At 44.5% G+C, this 21215-nt stretch overlaps 1 protein-coding gene across 1 annotated transcript; it reads left to right on the top strand.

Annotated features, from left to right (window-relative positions):
- Nucleotides 1-4507: 4507 nt before the first annotated feature.
- On the top strand, nucleotides 4508-19587 carry rrn3 (RRN3 homolog, RNA polymerase I transcription factor). The gene is made up of 17 exons (XM_079564185.1): nucleotides 4508-4863; nucleotides 5040-5096; nucleotides 7046-7135; nucleotides 8038-8167; nucleotides 9228-9287; nucleotides 10921-10984; nucleotides 11072-11141; nucleotides 11514-11612; nucleotides 11699-11779; nucleotides 12918-13035; nucleotides 13683-13813; nucleotides 13932-14062; nucleotides 14137-14321; nucleotides 17048-17156; nucleotides 17220-17372; nucleotides 19075-19159; nucleotides 19313-19587. Exons 1-17 carry the CDS (start codon nucleotides 4768-4770, stop codon nucleotides 19463-19465), a joined length of 1812 nt encoding a protein of 603 aa, XP_079420311.1. The 5' UTR covers nucleotides 4508-4767; the 3' UTR covers nucleotides 19466-19587.
- Nucleotides 19588-21215: the final 1628 nt, after the last annotated feature.

Here is a 21215-nt window from a genome sequence, read left to right as displayed (position 1 = left end):
TTGTGTTTTCATAATTTTTTTGTTGCTATACTGACACTTTTTTCAAGAAGCTCTTAGATTTGGGCAAAGCCAAACTGGAGAAAATGTGCTCAGTTCAAGTGGGGGCTCCTGTAACGGCCGTTGCTGTATATTGTGCTCACTCTCCACCTCTGGTTGTGCATCTGACAAAGATGCATCGTATGTTTTACTATTATTTTATTGCAAACCGTTTTTACACATTGTTTCCATTGAATTTGACTTTCAGATAAACATAGAACCGACCTGAAGCACTGGGGTGGTTTTTGATTGACTCTGAGTCAGCCCATGAAACCGCAGTTTGGAAGTTGAAGCTGAAAGCAGGTCGTGGCTTTGCTCCACCACACGCTGTGGGCTCCTCCACAGACACAGCGCTTTAGTTTCTCCAATGTTCACACTCTGTCCTTGACACAGAGCCTTGTTTTTGAAAATATAATGTCTAAATATGCAGCAGCAGATGCACCCCTGTCGTCCTCGTCTGATTTAAAGGCACCCGGCACAACATTTTGGATTCTGGTGTTGCCCGCTGTATAAAACCTGTTCCTAATGACCAGCTCAAAGCAGAACATGCATCAAAGAATGGATTTGGATGAGGACGTACCACACGGGTGTCCACAGTTTTTTCACCGAGGGCTGTACTGGATATGGAAGTGTATACAGCAGTAGTGGTGGGTGGGTCAGTAAAATCAGCACGTGGTGTGGGCATCACTCACTCCTCTCCCAGTGCCGCCGCCTGCCAAGTGCCAGTGCCTCAAATTGCAGTTGCCACGATGACCACTGAGCTGAGTGAAATCGGATTCAAGATTTTGACAAATGAGCGCGGTGGTCAAAGTACTCTTTCATCAGCTACTTGAGTAAAAGTACAGATACTACTGATCTGATCTGACTACTGATAGTCAAAGTTGTTTGTTCTCATTATTATGTAAGTTAACTTTTTGAAGTATTTGACAGAAAATACTTCAGTATTCGAAGAATCATTGCTTGGTGCAGTGCACGGCTGAGTTCGAGCCCTCCCTTCCTGGGTTCGAGTCCCAGACAGGACGGGCCTTTCTGTCTGTGGGGGGGTTTACATGTTCTTCTGTGTCTGCTCCAGTTTCTCATACCACTAAAATCATGCTGCTCAGGTCAGGTCATCTAGATCAAACAAGGTTCCACATTAAAGTCCGACTGTACTGTGTCCAACCAAGATATGTGATGAGCAGTGAAGGCGATTTGAGTGTGAAAATTAGTCAGATGGTGGAACACACAAAGGAGGTCTAACAGCTGACTTAGGGATGTGTTAACTCTTCATGTTTCTGACATTGATCAACAAAGACATGGGCCTCCTTTCTCAGTGCACTTTGATTAGAAAGTAATGATCTTCACACAGATATGGTGCATGTACTGGTGGTACCTGGGCTTCAGGAGCTCATCTGCTATTTTAGATTAGTTTGATTTATTGGTTAATTTGGTTGTGACGGTGCATGTTAATGAACATACACATGGATCTCATACATGTAAACACACCACACTGGATTGTAGCCTTGGGCTAATTTGCATCCGTTGTCCCATTCACACTCTCAAACACACTCTCATGTTTTTAGTGGTAGGGGAAACCAGAGTACCCGGTGGAACCTACGCAGACACAGGGAGAGCATGCAAACCCCACACAGAAAGGCCCCGTCCAGGCGGGAATCGAACCCGGGACCTTCGAGCTGTGAAGCACGAGTGCGTTACCGTGCTCCAGAGATGATCTCATTTGAGTAGGCCTGCTCATCAGTATGACGCACAACAGAGGCTCTTCATGTGGAAGGCACAGTCAGACTTGAATGGTCAGAAACAAGGCACAAGGTCATGAGTTCAAGTTTCCAGGTCCTGCACTAATGATAAACATCTGCATAAGTCCTCCAGACGCTGGCTTGTTTCTCCATCCTCTCAGCTCATCAGCTGTTAAGCCCAACCTGGGGGGCGGGCCTCCCCAGGACGGGCCCCAGAGCTTTGGTCAGAGAGTCAGGTCATGAATGATATTATTTGAGCAAATGATATAGTTAAATATGACTGAGAAAGGAGTATACATTAAACACTCAAATTTCAGTTTATTTGTTTGAAATAAATGCTTATTAGAATTATTTTCATGTTTTGATACATTTGTGAGGGCCAAACCTTTGGACTGGGGGGGCGTGGCCTGACTGCAGCATGTGCAGGGGGGGCTCAAGGATGAAAGTGTTGGGAACTACCAGCACAGCCACGGGTTGCTTTGGGGTTATCTTCCTGAGGTTTACTGGCCGAGCAGTGCAGTGGTGAGAATGATCCTAATGAGTAACTGATTGCAGCCGTAGTCACTGACTTTATGCGATTGCAGAAGAGGAAGTGTTTGTGTTCAGGCAGAAGTAGAGCCAGGTGCGTCTGTCACACCCACGGCTGCACAGCGACCTTTGTATCCAAGAGTCTTATCAGCAGCACCCACGCCCTTACGCACAAGCAAGAGAGATTAGCAGGGCCGTCTACAGACCCTCAGGCCTGGGCCCCCAAACGAGAGGTCGCAGGGCACTGCTTACTTTAGCCGTGACAGTCATGGTAAAGGATTTTTATTAATATTAGTCAGAACTATTCAACACATTCCTGACATCGGGATGGAGGGTTTTTTTGGGTTTTTTTTAAATTGTTATCCTTATTCTTCACAGATGCCTGTGATTACTGCATTTAATACACACTCAGTTTATCAGCTCAGAGAAAAGGCAGTAGAAGATGAACTAATACAAAATAAGTCTGAAGAAATCCTCTGAAGCAGCTGGATGGGGCCTCAGCTCGGACTTGGGACTAATGGTCATCAGCTGAGCCGCTCCTGTTATCCTCCCTTTCATTTAGCTGCTGTAAAATCACACACACATGTAAGAAGGATTAAAATAAATACCACACCTGAATGTACTTTCATTGATCTGCTTCCACAAACGCTCTGAACTTTTTGTACATGTGCTTTTTTTGCTGATGGCTAGAAACAGCCCAGGACATTGTCAAAGTCAGCTTAATAAAAGTGTCTTCTTTTGGGGCGACGCATTGTCCAAACAAAGGGACGTTGCTGATGTGCACAGAGTAAATACAGACGATAAGGACATAGGTTTGAGATCAGTTTATAGGTGCCATAATGTTTAACAGAGAAGAGGCAGGTCAAAGGTTTGTGGATCCTGTCCAGTCTGACAGAGGGAAACAGGTGCATTCTGCTCTCCAACAAATACGATATATAAATGTATTTACTAACAACTAAATCATTTCCGCATGCTTTATTTGTTAATTGTTTATTTGCCAGATTTATTTGATATGGCACCTGGAGCGAGTGAAGCACTATCCACACAGAAAGGTGCCCCCTACAGGAACCACAGTTGACCTGCACATTCTTTGACAAATGCACATTTACATTAGAGGGATATTATTTCTATCTACCTGGCTGCTTAGAGCAAATTTGGCGTATAGACTCTACTATCATCCTCCACACAATGGAGCATGAATGGGGGAAATTAATTGACCTTTATTTCGATTATTTGGATTTAAACTACAAAGAATCAAGATTGGGGCTGACCATCAGGTATGGTTTTAATGTAGCCTAAGTGAAAGACATCTTACAACATATCACGTGGAAGCTCTCTGAGGTCTTGGAGGGGGTCCCAGAGTCATGAGAGGCGATCTTGGGACAGAGAATTGTTATAGGATTTCAGATTAGCACAGCCAGGCCCCGAGATCAGCAGAGAGGGTCACACCCCTACCGATGTCTAGCTGATTGTGGAGGTGCAGCCCCAGATTCCTGCATTGCACAGCCCCACGTCCCATCATGGACTTCATGGCCTATAATACGTATAGATTCAGCACCTGCAATGTTCAGTGAGTCTCTGCACACAACTGGCCTGAATTTAGGATCAACTATCCACCAAGCCTGGGGTGAATGTTGTCACAGAGGCACCAGCACGCGGACAGGCATCTGGTTCCTCTGGATCTCTTTTGGCCCTGGGATTACAAATCTATCGGCCTACTACTGTATATGCTGAATTTATGAATTCTTCAGCTTGTCATATATGCCAGATAAGGTTAGGCCCGCTGAAAAAGTAGTTTCTTCTTTGAAGTCTCCTGGTTTGCCTTCTGTTATGAATTCAACCAGAACCGCCAGGTCGGAGTATTTCTTACCCCTTGAATGCCCCCTTTATTTAGCCAACAGGAATACCATGTCTGTTGGCAAGCAGCACTAATCTTACTTCTTTGTATGTTAAACCCAATTCGAAATAAAGATCAATTATTATTTTTTGGGTGAAACTACAGCGTTGGCTTTATATAATAGTCTATAATTATTTATTTTCTTAGATACGTTTTATAAACACAACAACCACAAACAAACAAGCGATAAAAAAGAGCAATAAACAACAAAAGGAAGTCATGAATTTACTTACATTTAATAAAGTGCACAATGACAGAACTGTTCTGACTCGGAACTGTTTGTGTCGGACATATTTACCCGTTGCTCACTTCCGTAAACACGAGCTTGTCTCTTCCGGTGCCGCAGACGGATCGCTCACATGTTTGTGCTCTGTGGTCTTCGTGCTGATTTCTACGACCCCTCTCCGACACAAGTGACCCAGAGAGCCCTGCACGGGCCCCACTCAGCCGGCGTCCAGGCGGGGGCCGCGGACACGTCCCCCGCGGGTCCCTGTCCCCGCGTCGGTCAGCATTAGCGCGGCGTTAGCTTAGCATTAGCGCGGCGTGTTGTTGTTGTGGTGGTGGTGGAACATGGAGGTAGATGGTCGGGACTTCTTGAACACTCCTCCGATGAAGACTGTCCGCTTCGGGGGGACGGTGGCGGAGACGTTAGCCAAGTACAAGAAGGTGAGCGGCCTGGTTCCCAGTGCTTTTCTCACCCGCACCCGTGTGTGTGTCAGATGGAAACAAGCAGGTCTCCGTCTATTGTGTGTATTATTATGTGTGCCTGGATACGTGCTTGTACATGTTATGACACGTGGTATAAATGAAATGACAGTGAATCGTTTGTTTGTTTGTTAAAGGGGGACTTGAGTGACTATGAGCTGCTCAGACACCAGCTGGCAGACCCCGAGATCAAGGTAAACTGTTTGGATGGTGACCCGATACAACACAGTGGTTCTCAAACTGCGGTACATGTACATGTGGTACAGGGTCACTGTATATGTTATTGTGACAGGATGCCTGGGTTATATTGACTGTATATGTTATTGTGACAGGATGCCTGGGTTATATTGACTGTATGTTACTGTAACAGGATTCCTGGGTTATATTGACTGTGTATGTTACTGTAACGGGATGCCTGGGTTATATTGACTGTGTATGTTACTGTAACAGGATGCCTGGGTTATATTGACTGTGTGTATGTTACTGTAACAGGATGCCTGGGGTATATTGACTGTGTATGTTACTGTAACAGGCAGTGTTGGGAAAGTTCATTTCCTACATGAACTAGTTCAAAGTTCAGTTCACAAATTTCAAAATGAACTAGTTCGTTCATAGTTCATAATTGTTCATGCTTAATAGTTCGTTCATGGTTCCAAAAATGAACTTGTTCATAGTTCTTTTTTTTCTTTTTTTTTGCTGCGAGCTATTATTCAGGCATGAAAAAGGTGAGAAGTACAGTATATTCCTCTCTCAGGGAAATATTTTTAAAATCCATATCTTAGCAACAATCTGAAGTATTTTGAGATGCATTTTTGCCAACCTTGGGAGAGCTGGAGAAAGTTGACTTCAGCCATGAGTCAAAAATATCATGGCCTCCTCACTTAGTGTTAAAGCTATTTCATGTCAGCCTGTCACGGTTTTCAGTTTAATTTTTAAATTCTTAGTGGAAAATGAAGCTACAGATATTCAATTGCATTTGTGTTAATTTGTTAATTTATCATGTAAAAAAAAAATGTTTTAGGAGCTAATTTGTAGTTAAAAAACTCTGCATTGTGACTTTATGCAAATGAGTGGCAGCGCGGAGCAGACAGGAGTTTGGAGAGACAGACGTTAAACAAGGGAATCTCGCTTCGTAACCTCACTTTGTGGCTGCTGCGGGCACCGTGCGGACCCGATGGTTACCGGTGTGCCAGGGCCTGTGCCAGAGCCATAAACAGCAGAGTTCAGCGCCACAGAACTGGACACAGTCGGGCCGTGGGCGCGGAGGCGGAGCGGAGCTAGCGCGAGCTACACCGTGGACCCTCCAGAGTTTAGACCCGCTGGTAAACTCTGACGACGCGGCGAGGTTTTATAGTTATATTCACTGATCCGCGGTCTTAAACCACAGATATAAGAAATCTGGCACCATAATGAACGAACGTAAAAAGAACGGGAAATGCCGTTCACAGACACCAGAATGAACGCGTTCATGGTGTCGTTCATCAGGCAGTAATCCAGTGCGTTCAGTTCACGTTCGCCCAAAATATGAACGCGTTCATGAACTTTCGTTCAATGAACGCGTTCAGGTACATCACTGGTAACAGGATGCCTGGGTTATATTGACTGTGTGTGTTACTGTAACAGGATTCCTGGGTTATATTGACTGTGTATGTTGCTGTAACAGGATTCCTGGGTTATATTGGCTGTGTGTGTTACTGTAACAGGATTCCTGGGTTATATTGACTGTGTATGTTACTGTAACAGGATTCCTGGGTTATATTGACTGTGTATGTTACTGTAACAGGATTCCTGGGTTATATTAGCTGTGTGTGTTACTGTAACAGGATTCCTGGGTTATATTGACTGTGTATGTTGCTGTAACAGGATTCCTGGGTTATATTGACTGTGTATGTTGCTGTAACAGGATTCCTGGGTTATATTGGCTGTGTGTGTTACTGTAACAGGATTCCTGGGTTATATTGACTGTGTATGTTACTGTAACAGGATTCCTGGGTTATATTGACTGTGTATGTTGCTGTAACAGGATTCCTGGGTTATATTGACTGTGTATGTTACTGTAACAGGATTCCTGGGCTATATTGACTGTGTATGTTACTGTAACAGGATTCCTGGGTTATATTGACTGTGTATGTTACTGTAACAGGATGCCCAGCTGGTGAACTGGCTGCAGGAGTTCCGGAGCTGTGTGACCCTGCTCAGTAAGGAGCACGAGCAGCTTATCCACGCTCTCCTGGTAAGATTCCAACTTGGTCTGTGCTATAGGACAAAAAATAAGACGTTTAACTCCTATTGATAACTTTTGTGGTTTGATATTAAAATGTATAATAAATCTATATATTACTCATATGGTTCATTAGATAAATGTTTCAATATAAATCTCAGATTAAATGTGGCGTTTCCCGGACTAGCAAGTAAATAGAGACTGCAGCCGGACTGAAAACTACAGCCAACTCTGTCGGGCAGCAGCAAAGACAAGCTCCACACCTCTTGCCTCACAGAACACAACATCCCCACCTCTACCCCTGCACCACGTGAACATGTTTGAAGAATGTCAGAAGCAGACGGCAAGCACGTGGTTTGTGTTCGGAGCCTCACAAAGCCAAGACTTCACAGAGTTTAGCACTAACAACTTAACATATATAAAGAAAATAAGAATGAAAGACGGCTCAAACTTACAAGAATCAGAAGTCCAGATAATCCACTCTTCTTTTGACGGCAGCCTCAAAATCCAATGGATAGTTTTCTCCTTTGTAGGTAATCTTTTCGTCCTGATCCTCTGACAGCTCCTCGCGTATTTCTGTTTTGACCATTAGAGTTAGAACAAGTTTGTAGCCGATTTTACACTTAAATTCACCAGATCGCCCTCACTAAAGTAGGGAGAAAAGCGCTGTATATATGTGACCATTTACTTAAACTGCTGTCATTTTTTGGACACGGATTTGCGATCCACTGAAAATCAACTATTTTAAACAGCAAATGTCTGCTTCTCCACTGCAGTGTTTAACACTAAATCATTTTCATTTCAATCCTCCAAGTCCGGACTTCTAACAGTGAGCTGTAGGTGGTGCTGTGACCTTTTTATTTTCATTCCAATTCCTGGAGGTTAACTGGGTGTTTGTTTCCTCTGCTCTGTAGCGCCTCCCGTGGGTGGGCCGCAGTCAGCCCGTGGTGGAGGAGTACCTGGCCTTCCTCAGTAACCTGGTGTCTGCTCAGACGGTGTACCTGTGCTCCTGCCTCAGGATGGTGGTGGGACACTTCATTCCCAGTAAGGCGCTACTTTCATTTTGTTCTACGGCCTCATTTTTAAATGTACGTCAGCAGTAGACAAGTCCAGGAAGTGTACAGAGGATACAGGAAGTCCACATAATCATTGTCTCTTAATAAATCTAGATGCCATTTTAGCCGTGTCGTAGGCAGATTTCTCCACAGCAAACTAGGGCTGTCACGGTATGAAAATTTTCCCTCACGGTTATTGTGACCAAAATTATCACAGTTTTCGGTATTATCGCGGTATTTTTTTAAAAATGTGTGTTTATATGTTCAGAAAGCATTGATAGTCCGACACAAACTGAAATAGTTTCAAAAAAGTTTAACAGTGCTTATTACATAAAAAAAAATACAGACAAAGCCTTTTCAATCAAAGTAAAGGAACTATAACGATGTGTTGTTGATCGTTTCGAGGGTATTACATGTACTATTTATAGCGTCAGAAATGAAGATAAACCGTCTATACCAGGAAAATTGTTGTTGTCCTTCCAGTGAGCTTTCGCTTTGCAGATTTGGGAAAATGCCATCATTATTAAATTCATAATACTGTGGCGAGAGTGAATCTATTGCAATCTGCCACCGGGAGCCCCGTAACGCATTGTGCCATTGGTATCCGCGACACGGCTTATGGTGGCGGAGGCGCTGCAGCCGCACTATGAGGCGACTCGTTACATTCTCCTTCAACCCAAAGTCCCACATCAGCATTTCAGCTAAAACGCTAACGTTAACTTACTTGCTATAGAGTTGTGGGAGACGGTCACGCAGGAGAGTCAGGGGTTCGAAGTATTGCTGCATTTGGAGACACTTTTTCCTGCACGCTCCGCAAACAGGAAAACTATCTTCTAGCTCCAAACAATGAGCTCTTACTGCCACAGGAGGCGCTAGAGCTGTCCATTACGAAGCTCTGTGTCGATAACTGAAACTGACCTCAGATTCATGGTTAGATTCAAATTCCGTAAATATGTCCGCCCCAATGATGAAGATGACATAATGTGGTGTCCTTCACCGCTGGCCCTTTTCTCCGAGTGTCTGACCCTGCCCTGTGTGTTTCTGCGCAGAGCGAGTGACCATCTCTGAAGGAGGAGTGGACTTCTCCGACTCGGACGACGAAGATGAAAGTAAGCGACTCTTTTGAAAGTGTTTTTCAAACATGAAGGACATGAAAAGACTGTGTCAGTGTTAAACATTTATTTTTGAAAATATAATATCCAGTTAGCAGAAGCTAGAGGGACATGAGTGTATCGTCAGTGCTGTAGTGCAGAATTTTTCATCAGTAAAAACAGGGACCCCTAGTGGCAGTCGATTAGGGGTCCTTGGAATATTAAAACTTCAATAAGTTAGACAGAATACAATTTGAATTATTATTTGAATTGGTAACAAAGTTCTTTACATGGAAATGTCATGCATAATTGAGGCATGAAAATCTTCTTTAGGGAACTTCAGCAATGATGTTTCTCATTTAATGAATTGAAATAATGTCTCAGTAAAGAAAAGATGGTAAGAAGTGAGACAACAGATCTATAATGCATGCTCGCAAATCCATGGCCCAACACACATTTTTCATAGAGCAGTCCCATGTGAAGACATTGACTATGTTTACAGGCAGTCAAAACCCGGTTAAAAACCCAAATATGCGCATATTAGTGTTTTAAAAAACAAACAAATATAATCCTGGGTTCCTCCTTTTCCAACCTTAATATTTGGTCATATATATGCTTATTGGTTTATCCCCATCATAAGGAACATTTGTGTTCTGTGCATGTTCTATCCCACATGTGTCAAACACAAAGCCCGCGGGCCAGATGCGGCCCGCGAGATGATTCAATCCAGCCCGCGCGATAAACAACACATTATATCCAAGTGGTAAATGGTCAGTCTGCCCCAGGGTGGCTGTGGCTACAATAGAAGCTTACCACCACCAAGTGTGGAGTGAATGAATAATGACTACAATGTAGCAGGAACTTATGTCACAGGCTAGTAAAGTGCAATACAAGTGTAAGCCGTTATTTTTTATTTTTTAGGCTGCAGTCCTGTTGGGCTTTTGTTTTAAGATCACAGCTCATTATTTTAAATTTATTGTTAATGTTTTGTCAATAGTATTTTCTGGTTTACATTATATGCAGCCCACGACCCGCTGTGGGAGCTGAATTTTGGCCCACCACCCAAAATGAGTTTGACACCCCTGTTCTATCCAAAAGGAATCTTGGTCTTTTGAGTACGTAGTACTTGTATGTGCAGAGCTAAACCCAGACACAGCTCAGCAGCACACTTTTATTGTTTACTTGACTAGTGTATATCCCAAATGATTACAAAGACTATGTAACAGGAGTAACTGTCTCACGCAGGTTAACAGAACATTGACCTTAACCCGAATATTGACGGCATGTAACTGTAGTCAATGTCATGTTCGTCCTATCTGATAAAAAATACAGGAAGTAGAGATTGAATCAGTAGAAAGAAGAAGAAAGAAACAACCAAAGTAAACAGGATCCAAACCTGCATTCAAAGTGAAATACTACTCCAGGTTACCATGGTTAAGCTCAAAAAGTTGATTTTGCAGAGATAAAAGTGTGTAGTATTATAATTATATGGATGACACGGTGGCACAGCGGTTAGTGCTCATACCTCAGAGCAAGAATGTCCCGGGATCGAACCCTATTCCTATTTCTGCTGCAAAGCACTCAGTAAATATATCCAGGTATGGAAAGAATAATGTTAGATCAATGTAAACATGTTTGGGTTCTTCTGTAGACCTGCCCAGGAACTTTGAGCAGTGTCACCAGGCGCTGCAGCTCATCTCCAGATACGTGCCCTCGTAAGTTGTCTTACCTTCTGTTTAAAGTAATCGGCATCTTGGTTCATCTTTATATAAGTACACTCTGTGACCTGCCTGTGTGTTCAGGACGGGTCGCTTCCTGACTCCAATCCTCCAGGAGAAGTTCCCCTTCATTCAGAAGTCGTCCAGAACTTTGGTGAGGCTTTAATCAATAAATTATTGTTTGCAAAATACAAAAAAGTACTACAATAACAACCCTGTCAATAAAGTTTAATGATGATGTTTGACCATGTTTCCACATTATCCCTGTAGCTTTTGTGACAAATGATGATAATGATTTATTGTGAAAGTGTTTCTGAGTCATAGAGCAGTAGTTCATGGAGCTTTGGTAAAGCTTCTCACTAGAACCTTTCACAAACTTGCCAAACCAATGGTACCAGGCCAGTCGTGTGGAAGAGGCACGTTGACAAAATGTCATAAAATAAATTAAAGCAAAGATGTGTCTGGCCTTCAGAAGCTTGGTGGCCCACACTGACTATTTCCTCCTGGTCCTGTGTGTGTCCAATAGGAGTGCTACGTCCACAACCTGCTCCGAGTCACCGTGTACATCCCGTCTGTCCGCAGAGACGTGCTGGAAGTGGTCATTGACAAGATGCTCAACCTGGATGTGAGTGCAGACTCTCCTGCTCTGAGGAGGATCTCGTGTCGTTCTGCTGAAGGACAAGTTCTCTGAGTTGTGTTGTGTCCTCTCAGGTGAGCGCGTCACGGTCAGACATCGAGGAGGCCGAGGAGAACGCTGTCCACCGGCAGCCAGAGGAGGCGCTCTTTGACATGGTAAAGCCTGACTGTACAAACGTCTGCGTGAGCTCTCAGTCTTTCATGTGTTCCATCTTAGCTAGACAAACAGCAGAGATACTGTAGTAGATGTGTAACGTAAAACTACATAAGATAAGCCTTTATTGATCTCACAATGGAGCGATTCACTCCCCTTTATCAATTTTGAACAACAATTGCTTTTCAAGAGCCTACATCATGCTGTTTCACAGGTTCCATGTCAACTATAGCCACAGAAATGTTCATATTTGACCTTGGCTGTATGCAGGACAGTTTTTTTTCTTTTCTACCTGCTTGCTTTCTCTGAAAACTTGTTGCGCCGTGTTTGATCTGAGAAGGCATTTCGTCTATGGGCCTTCTCTCGCTCGCTGTTTTATTCTGCCTCACTGTTCCACACTCTCTCCCTTTTGCAGCTGTGGTTTTTAGCACCAAGTTGGCTACAGACAATGTGAGACACAAGCACAGTTTATCATGATCAAAGTGATTTGGTTCACTGTGGGCTCTTCTCTCCATCATCACGTTGCCTGGCCTGCCAGACACTCCTCCTTTCTGTTCAAAAGAAGAACCGTCTGGACAGCTCCTCGCAGCCGATCATTTCACCATTTTACTCACGTCGGTCCAATCACGCACCGAGAGGCGGGACTTCATTCCCCCAAGAGGCGGAAGCCGTCACCACACTACCAAGACTAGAGATGGCGTGCACAGCGAGTGATACGATATTTTCTTCTGCTCTTTCGTCTGTTTTAAATCATTTGGAAAAAAATGTAATCCCTGAAACCGGAGCAAGAAACAGCGTTGGAAGCGTTTCTCGTAAATAAGGACGTTTTTGGAAAGGCTTCCTGCCGCTTGTTGCTGCGACGTATCTAGCGTTGCTCTGATTAGTTGTTGCCATCTGTTGATCACGCCCACCGGGAAATCGTTGAGATCATGCTCGCTCCCAGACTATATGTCTTTAAAATGTCTATGAAAAAGCATGAAGTTTGGCAGGCCAGGAAAATCATCACACAGTGAATGAATGCTTGGGACAATCCACTTTTCTGACTTCAATATCTCATGTTGTGCTGTATTCAAGCCGAGAGTCAAATGTCTGGGTTCCTGTAACATGTGCACAGTTGTAGCTGAATGTGTTGTATTGCAGGATGAGGACTTGTCCCCACAGCCCTCCTCCTCAGTCATGGCTCACCCTGTGGGAGAGCGCCTCGACACACTCATGGCTGTGCTCCTGGCCTATATCAAAGATGTCTGCCATGACAACGGTAAGCCGTTTAGAGAACGCAACATCACACTGTCATACCTGTGATATATTAAGTAACGCTCAATTACACATTTAAGTATGCGGCTTTGGTTCCCAACTGGTGGGGCGGGGCCCAAATGTAAGTCAGGGACCATTTTAATAATTGTGTAGCGATTGTTTAGCCCTCGACTGCGTGCGGGGATCCAGGTATCACACACTTAGTTTGATATTTTGGAGGCACCTGCAGTGTACTGAAGTGATATGACAACGATTTATGGAAGTAAAATGTGTATATGGCACTGATTATTGGGAGAATCAGGCCCTGAAGACGAGTGTTTAAAACCGTACAACCTCCCGTCATCCAAACACCTAATACACACGTGATCGTATAGACTTGGCCCCACACTACCCCCCAGTGGTGGAATAAAATGTAAGTCTCCTGTAAACAGATGTAAACAAGCACTAATGAATGAACAATAATGGATCCTACAATTTATGTGTAGAAAAAAGTTTAGAACCACTGCTTGAGGAAAAGACCATATGTTACATTATATTTTAAATTACAAGTCGTATTTGGGTCGCGGACCACTGAAGCACATCATCATTATCATTAGTATAATGACTATTATTAATCCTGAACGTGAATGACTTTTATCCGGTGTTTTGTAGGAATGCTTCAGGTGGAGAGGACTAAGGAGCTGTACAGAGACCTGCTGTCTGTATTCGATAAGGTCATCCTGCCCACACACGCCTGCTCCCATGTCCAGTATGCCCTCTTCTACCTCTGCAGCTTCAGACTGGTCAGTACACACAACCTATCAACATCACATGAAGGCAGGTGGACAGGTCTTCCCACAACCGCCCTGAGCTTCTTGCTTTTTTGTAGCCATTTTTCACCCTTGCTGTTGTGTGTATCAGGCTCTGTCCGAGGCCTTCCTGGAGCACCTGTGGAAGCTGGTGCAGAACCCCACCCAGGCCGCAGTGCTCCGACAGACCGCCCTCGGGTACATGGGCAGCTTCCTGGCCCGTGCCAAGTTCATCCCCATCGTGTAAGTTCAGCTGAAACAGTCCTCCAATCTTTAGTTCAGCAGGCCTAAAGGCAATGTGATGTGCTTTGTCCCAGGACGGTGCGGGCGTGTCTGGACCTGCTGGTCTCTTGGGTTCACTCGTACCTGGACTCTCAAGACTCTGTGGACAAACAGTTCTGTGACCTGGCCCTTCACGGGCCTTTCTACAGCGCCTGCCAGGCCGTCTTCTACACCCTCATCTTCAGACACCGGGCCATTCTGGAGGGCAACATGAAGAAAGGTCTGTGGCCACACTCCCTGGAGACGTCACACTCCTTGTACACGTCACACTCCCTGGACACTTCACATGACCTGGACACGTCACACTCCCTGGACACTTCACATGACCTGGACACGTCACACTCCCTGGACACTTCACATGACCTGGACACGTCACACTCCCTGGACATGCTTGCCTGGCCTGCCAAACTACATGCTTTTTCATAGATATTTCAAAGACACAAAGACAGTTACTTAAAGGAGCTATATCATGCTATTTTAGCCATTCCAAAGTTAAGTATAGGCATTTATATGATATATTGTACCTCTACCATTATGGAGCACTCATTTTTGTGATAAATATAAGTGTTTTCTGGAGGTATTTTTCGAACCCGGAAGACACAACGCTTCGATTCAGTTAACTCCGCCCCCTCTCTCCGCGCATACAACTTTACCGTAATATAAATAAACAACAATAAGTGAAGTCACTTCACGATGCAGTTATAAGGAGTTGACATCTGCAACACAGCTTCATAAATGGCTAACACACATGCTAACCCGCGTTTGGACTGACTCACCGCTCTGGTCCATCGCTGTTTACATTGTGGGACTCGCGTTGGTTATAAAAGTTAATCCACTTTGGTTCTGGCGAAGGTTCACCAAACATCCATTAGTGACAGTCACAGAGAAACAATATTTTGGTGATAGTCGCTGAATCCCGGAGAAAAAAAACAGCTAGACGAGTGGCCTCTTCTTGAAAAAGGTTGAATAAACTCCTCGTCCTCGTAGCCAAACGCGCTTCTTTTTCTCCGTGACATGATCGTTAGTTAAGAATAAAGAACAGGTGTGTCCAGAGTAGGTAACGAGCTCCATCTTCAGCTGCAGCGCAAACATGACTGATCTGTTCAGACGCGATGTGTTTGTTTTGGCCTCAGCTGACCTGGAAGCACCTCGGGCACATCCTTTTTTTTTTTCTTTTTTTTTTTTTTTTTTTTTACTCTTTGTTTCTCTCTTACGACAGAAATAATGAAAACGCTGTTTTACAAATTAAAATCAGGCCGTAAGCACAGAATTAAGACATTACATTACAGACGTCGAGCACTTCCGTTCCGCTGTTACGACACAACTGAACACTCAGTCGTTCACCAGGAGAGGGAGGAGCAGCTGCTCAGAGAGCAGGATTCAGGAGGATTGCGGAGAGCTGCGTGAATGAAGCCACAAACCACTCTGGGGGTGTTTTTGATTAGGAAATAGCATTACAACACATACGGTGGAAAATAGGAGACATGAGCGCCACAAAAGCGTTCTCTGGATCACAAGCTGCAAAACGCTGCTTGTTTTATGAAAATCCGACGTATATTTACACCAAAATCCTGCTGTAAAGACGACGGTGGAACCCGCAACCCGCGCATCACTAGTAGCAACTATCCACGAAAAAAAAAAAGATCTACTCGCTCGCTGTCAGTGACTGCGAACAGAGAGAGAGCATCGCACAGTAGCTTTTCTAAGGGATTTATTCCTCTGCACCACCTCAGCCGAAGTGTGAGCATCGCAGGGGCGCCATCTACTGGTTTGACTGCGCGACGCGTGTCCTGGTTGCTGCGTGACGGAGGCGGAGGGGTGTGTGGGCGGGGCCACAGAGGCACAGAGGCAGAACTGATGACGTTTTGTGGACGCCGTGGACACACTCTCCTCCAACCACAAAATATCAAATGTAGTTGCTGCGTGAAACCAGTAGGGGGCGCGAACCATGCGGTTTTAGACACAAAAGTGAGATTTTGAACAAGTTTGCACCAAATGTCAACATATTGACTGGGACATGTAGCTAACTCTATTCAACAACCATTTAGACCGTTTATCAGCAAAAAAAAGTGGATTTGGTGTTTAGTTACTCTTTAAACTACATTAAATATGTATCATGAAATTCAAGCAATAAATTGTTGCAAATAAAATCATTTCCAGAAACACTTTATTTTACCCAGCAGTGTGCACTGACCGCGCACATGCACGTGTGGCCATACCCCCCCCCCCCCCCCCCGCCAAACCAGTTAACCAAGGGAAACGCTGCTATAACTGAATTGTATTACATTGTGAAGTAGAGATTACTAGCCTGGCACAGTCGTCCCCACAACTAAATCCACAGGATCAACACTTGATTCCAGGCACATATTTGTTCAGCTGTAGTGGTTTGCAAAAATAGTAATTCACACTTCACACTTTGTTCACACTCTGCCACTGTGTGTCAACCTGACCCGCATGACCTTGGAGGTCAGGGAAACTGTAGCACTCGGAAGAAACTTGGCTGGCTGCCCTCCGTCTCCTCTGATCCTCTGAAACCGTGCAGCACCTCCTGGGTTTGTCCCGGTTTCAGAGCGTGGTGTCCTGCACTGGTCAGCTTCCCCACCTCCTCCTTCCTCTTCCTCCTGCAGGTCCCTCTGCTTTTTCTATATAGTGCTATGCTAATGCTATTTGATGCTCAGGCTATTTTCAGCCGTTGGTCGACACATGGCCAAGTACATCGTACCACAGAAAGTGTCTGTTGTTTTTCTGCGTTCAAAGTGACAACCCAGCATGAGCCACAGCGTCTCTGCCCTCATCACTTTCCTCTCCACACCGTGCAGATGACACGTCACACATAATGATCTATCATGTACGAGATGAGGCCTCCCCCTCCTGGGTGGATGGACTTCCTGTGCGAATGGTGGGGAAAGGCCCACTTGTCTGATGGTGTTCTTATCTGTGCCTAAGGATTGGAGTACCTGCAGAGTCTGAACCTGGAGCGAATGGTGATGTGCCAGCTGAACCCTCTCAAAGTGTGTCTGCCCACGGTCACACACATGTTCGCCGCCATCATGAGGTACGAGTGCTGGTTCTCCGCAGCAGGCTGGATTTGTTTGTAAATGCTTTTGTTGTTGTCCAGGAGGTACCAGGTGGTGTTCTGCTACAGTGTGATCGAGAGGAACAGTCGGCACATGCTCCCTGTGGTGCGCAGCTCCACCGGAGGAGACCGGGTGTGCACCAACACCAACCCCCTGGACTGCTTCTTCCCCTTCGACCCCTACCTGCTCAAGAGGTTTGTCTCTATTCATTTTTTCATTTGTTCAGGTACTGCTGGGGCTTATTTGTAGTAGCCTGTTTGAGACCAGAATCATTCCCCTTTAGATTTTGTTTTATACAGAGGGGATCAGTCTGGAACACCCGGCTCCGTTGGCGGCATTAGAAAAATCAAAACGATCACGTGCAATCAGATTTGTTTATTTGCGTCACATGTTGTTCATGAGCAGCGTCACTTATGGGACGCGGAAGTCCCTCAATACCAATCCACAAACGGCTCAGAGAGAGAGAAAGAGCATGTTTCCATCATAATTCTGCGCAAATATTCACGCAAAACCGCTAATAACACCGCATCAACGGCAGAGTCCCGCCCTTCACTGATTATTTTTCTCCACTTCCTGTGTGCTCATGCACCGCTGTGGGAAGTGGAATTAACGCTGCGGTGGCTATGTTTGCAGGGGCTGATACCGATATGAAGGTGGTTGGCCTGGCCGATATAACGTGTTGAACTGTGACAGCAGGGGGCGCTGTATATTATTCCTTTTTCTACATACACACTGATGCAATTTTTAACTCTCGATTCCCCCAAAGGGGGAAGTAGAAGTTCCCGGATGTTGCTCCCATCTAGGTGCCCTGTGCTTCCTGTTTATTTGGGCCGAGTGATCCCTGGGATTGACCTGACGGGTGCTGCAGCAGTGCGCTGACCATATTTTTTTCCAGAATGTGACAGGACTGGCCAATTCTCCTCAATTAAAACGCACCACACGATTATCGTGATAGCCCTTTTTTTCAATTTTTCAATTTCACAATTAGATAAAAATTTGATTAATTGCCCAGCCCTAATCTACAACATAAAATATATAAAATAGGTGAACAAACTTGTGATTGTGATTTTCATTGTGATGTTTCTCCGCTCCCCTGAGGCCTAGGAAGTTGTGGGAGGGCCGATAGTCAGGGGAGCTGACACATCGTGATGAAAATTGGTGAAACTTGTGTTTAACAAACCTGTAGCTAACCAACTAAACCTCAGTGAATACATGCATGTATTCAAGAGAATTCAATCACTGAGTTAGATTTAACCCATGTGTAAGTTTGTGTGGGGACCATGGGGACATGTCCCCACCAATATTTCAGGATGGCCAAGTTGTCCACACCAACTTCATGTGGAGATCTTCACATTGTGCGATCTTTCACAAAGACTTAACTCAGATGTAGCACTTAAGGCTTGGGGAGAGGACGATCAGCATCACAACACTTTTTGTTACAGGTTGTCAAATATTCATGGAGATATTCATATTTTCGGGTTGCAACGGAGCTTCGGTTTATGGTGCCATTACATGCGCCACATTTATATGTCCGGCGGAAACATGCTATGTCAGGCCATTTGTCAATGACTTCAAGCAAGCAACTGAATGAAGAAATACCCCAGAAACGGATCCCATATAGAATGAAAATCATCTACCTTCCATTTTAATTCAAATTCGATTTTTTTTTCCCATTCAAACTTATTAATAACATTAGCAGTTACTGGAGGTTCTCCAAAAAGTGCAAGTGCAGGGTCAGGGTGTAACTGGGTTCCACAAACATCAGTTCAATTTAAAATGTTAGTCCAGTAAACGATAATGTTAGGACAGTTCCAAAAGTGTGAGCTTGTGAAGCCTGTTTTTGGCCGCACCGGTTGAACTTGCTGTTTTAACAGATCCATGTGTGTTTGTGTGCAGGTCGGGGCCGCTGATCCAGCCTCTGTACCAGGTTTGGGAGGAACCAGGTGACTCGGAGCTCCACGCACACAAACCCACGCAGCAGGTCACTCTAGTTCTTATCCCTGGAGTGAGAGACTCCTGTTTGAATCTATCAGTAACATTTAGCTAAATATTCAACCAAGTCAGACTTTCGTTGATTTCAAATAACTTGACTCAAGTGGAAGTAAAACACAATGTGTTTTCTCGTTTGTTCCAGGCATCAAGGGAGGACGAGGACGACTTCCTGTGCGGAGAGACTCCAAAGACAGAGGGCATTGTGGGAATGACTCCTGGTTCATACGAATCCTCTGCAGCCTTCAGCCCCAGCAGTGTGGGCTCTCCCCCCATCAGCTTCCACCGTGCGCTGTAGCCGTCTTTCCACAGGAGTCAAATGTACAGATAAACTGTGCTGTTCCAACGCTGCTCCAAGCTCAGGCCACTTCCTCCATGGGTTGGATGGTTTGATTGAGGGATTGTTTTTAAGAGGTGGGGGAGGAGCATTGACTGAATGAGAAAGAATTCTCGGTGGAGTCAAGACCACAGACAAATAGAACTTGATCATGCTTACCTGGCGTCAGCATCGTATTCTGTTAGAACCGCAAGCTAATGTTGGGCTAAATGTATAGCAAAACAAAGCTAGCTTGTTTCTGATTGGTCACTGAGAATAGCATCGATGCATTACTTGTTTGGTTAGCATTTAGAAACATCCAACACCCGTAAAATGTAATGTAAATTCACCCTTGGGCCGAAGGGCGACTTTAATATAAAAAGTTTGTGATAAACTGGAAGTTGTTTCCCCATCAGCTTGAACGTAGCCCCACAGCGCCTCCCATAGGTCAATCCAAGAGTGGTCTGGACCGGATTATTATAAAAACAGTAACACGGAGAGCAAGAGGAGACGCCACCAAATTGAACTTTCTTTAAGTGACCCACGACACTCTGCTCAAAGTCTGGCTTGTTGCGGCCCCCCAGGGTCCCCAATAAATATCAATCACTCCAGTTTAGTTGTTTAAATACTCATTTAAAATAGTAAGTTTTAATAATTTCATATATATTTCCTGTCAGAGTCAGTTTTTCATTGTGTAGGCAAACTTTGGCAACCCCTTTACAGTGCCTTTGAGGTTCCCCGAGGGGCCCCTGAACCCACTTTGGGACCCACTGCTTTAGTACGTCAAAATACAGCATGTCTTTACAAAGGCCTGTTTATTCAGGATCTTATCAAAACGATTATCAACATGTATTTTGTCATAGCACCGCAATCCACTTTTGGGTCCCAACCCACCAGTTGAGAATCACTGGGCTAATGCATAAGGGGGCAGATTTCTATGAACTCTGAGTCAGATGCCCTCCCATTCTTCGTGGCCCGTGTACTTTTGAACTGAGTTGGGGGCAGGTCAAATGTTAATCTGCAGTTTTGTTAATGCGGTTCAATATATAGATGTGGGTGAAAATGCCAACGAACAGTATGAACAGCAAAGCAGGGAAGGGGGAGAGTTCAGCTCCTACTAATGACAGTGCATTTGTACTTTATAAATTATGACACTTGTTATTTTGGGATGGGAAATGACAGATAGTGATAGTGTGATAGAATGATAGTAAAAGAAATGCTTGTGCACTTTTTTTTACTCCGTTTGAATGATGTCTTTATGTAATGATATGAATGCTTTTGGAAGGCTGGGTCATTGTGAAATGTTATATATTTTATTGAAAAGCAAAAGAACCTTCTAGTTAAAAGTGATGAATGGAACAAGACCCTTCCAATGTGAAAATAAATGTCTTACAAAAATGTGGTGTTAACTTTTTGTTATACTGCGTTCAAGGCCACTGGAAAATGATGAGATCTGACTGTTGGATGATAAAATGCTAACATGCTAAGAGACTAAGAGACTGTCTCTTTACCAGATGTAATTCAGAACATACAGAGGTTTAGGTCTCCACTGGGTGCAGCTATTGTCGTCATCTGCTTACTGTCGAGGTGTAAAATGGATTAAGTTTGTGCGCCTTAAGATTATTTATATATTTCATCCATCTTCTGTTGTCTGTGTCCGGGCCATTGGGGAAGCTGTTGGAGCCCCTATGGCTCCTCCTGCAGGTGGTGGGTCCACAGGAGGACGGCCTCA

This window comes from Gobius niger (assembly GCF_951799975.1).
Source record: "Gobius niger genome assembly, chromosome: 10".
Lineage (NCBI taxonomy): Eukaryota > Metazoa > Chordata > Actinopteri > Gobiiformes > Gobiidae > Gobius > Gobius niger.
The sequence above is the reverse complement of the archived record's forward strand: the minus strand, read 5'-3'. Positions and strand labels throughout refer to the sequence as shown.

Bases quoted from the DNA above. Each gene is read 5' to 3' on its own strand.
- rrn3 (XM_079564185.1), top strand. From the start codon at position 4,768: ATGGAGGTAGATGGTCGGGACTTCTTGAACACTCCTCCGATGAAGACT. The intron at 9,288-10,920 runs GTAAGCGACTCT...GTTCTTCTGTAG, and splicing joins CTCGGACGACGAAGATGAAA to ACCTGCCCAGGAACTTTGAG. The intron at 19,160-19,312 runs GTCACTCTAGTT...CGTTTGTTCCAG, and splicing joins CACACAAACCCACGCAGCAG to GCATCAAGGGAGGACGAGGA.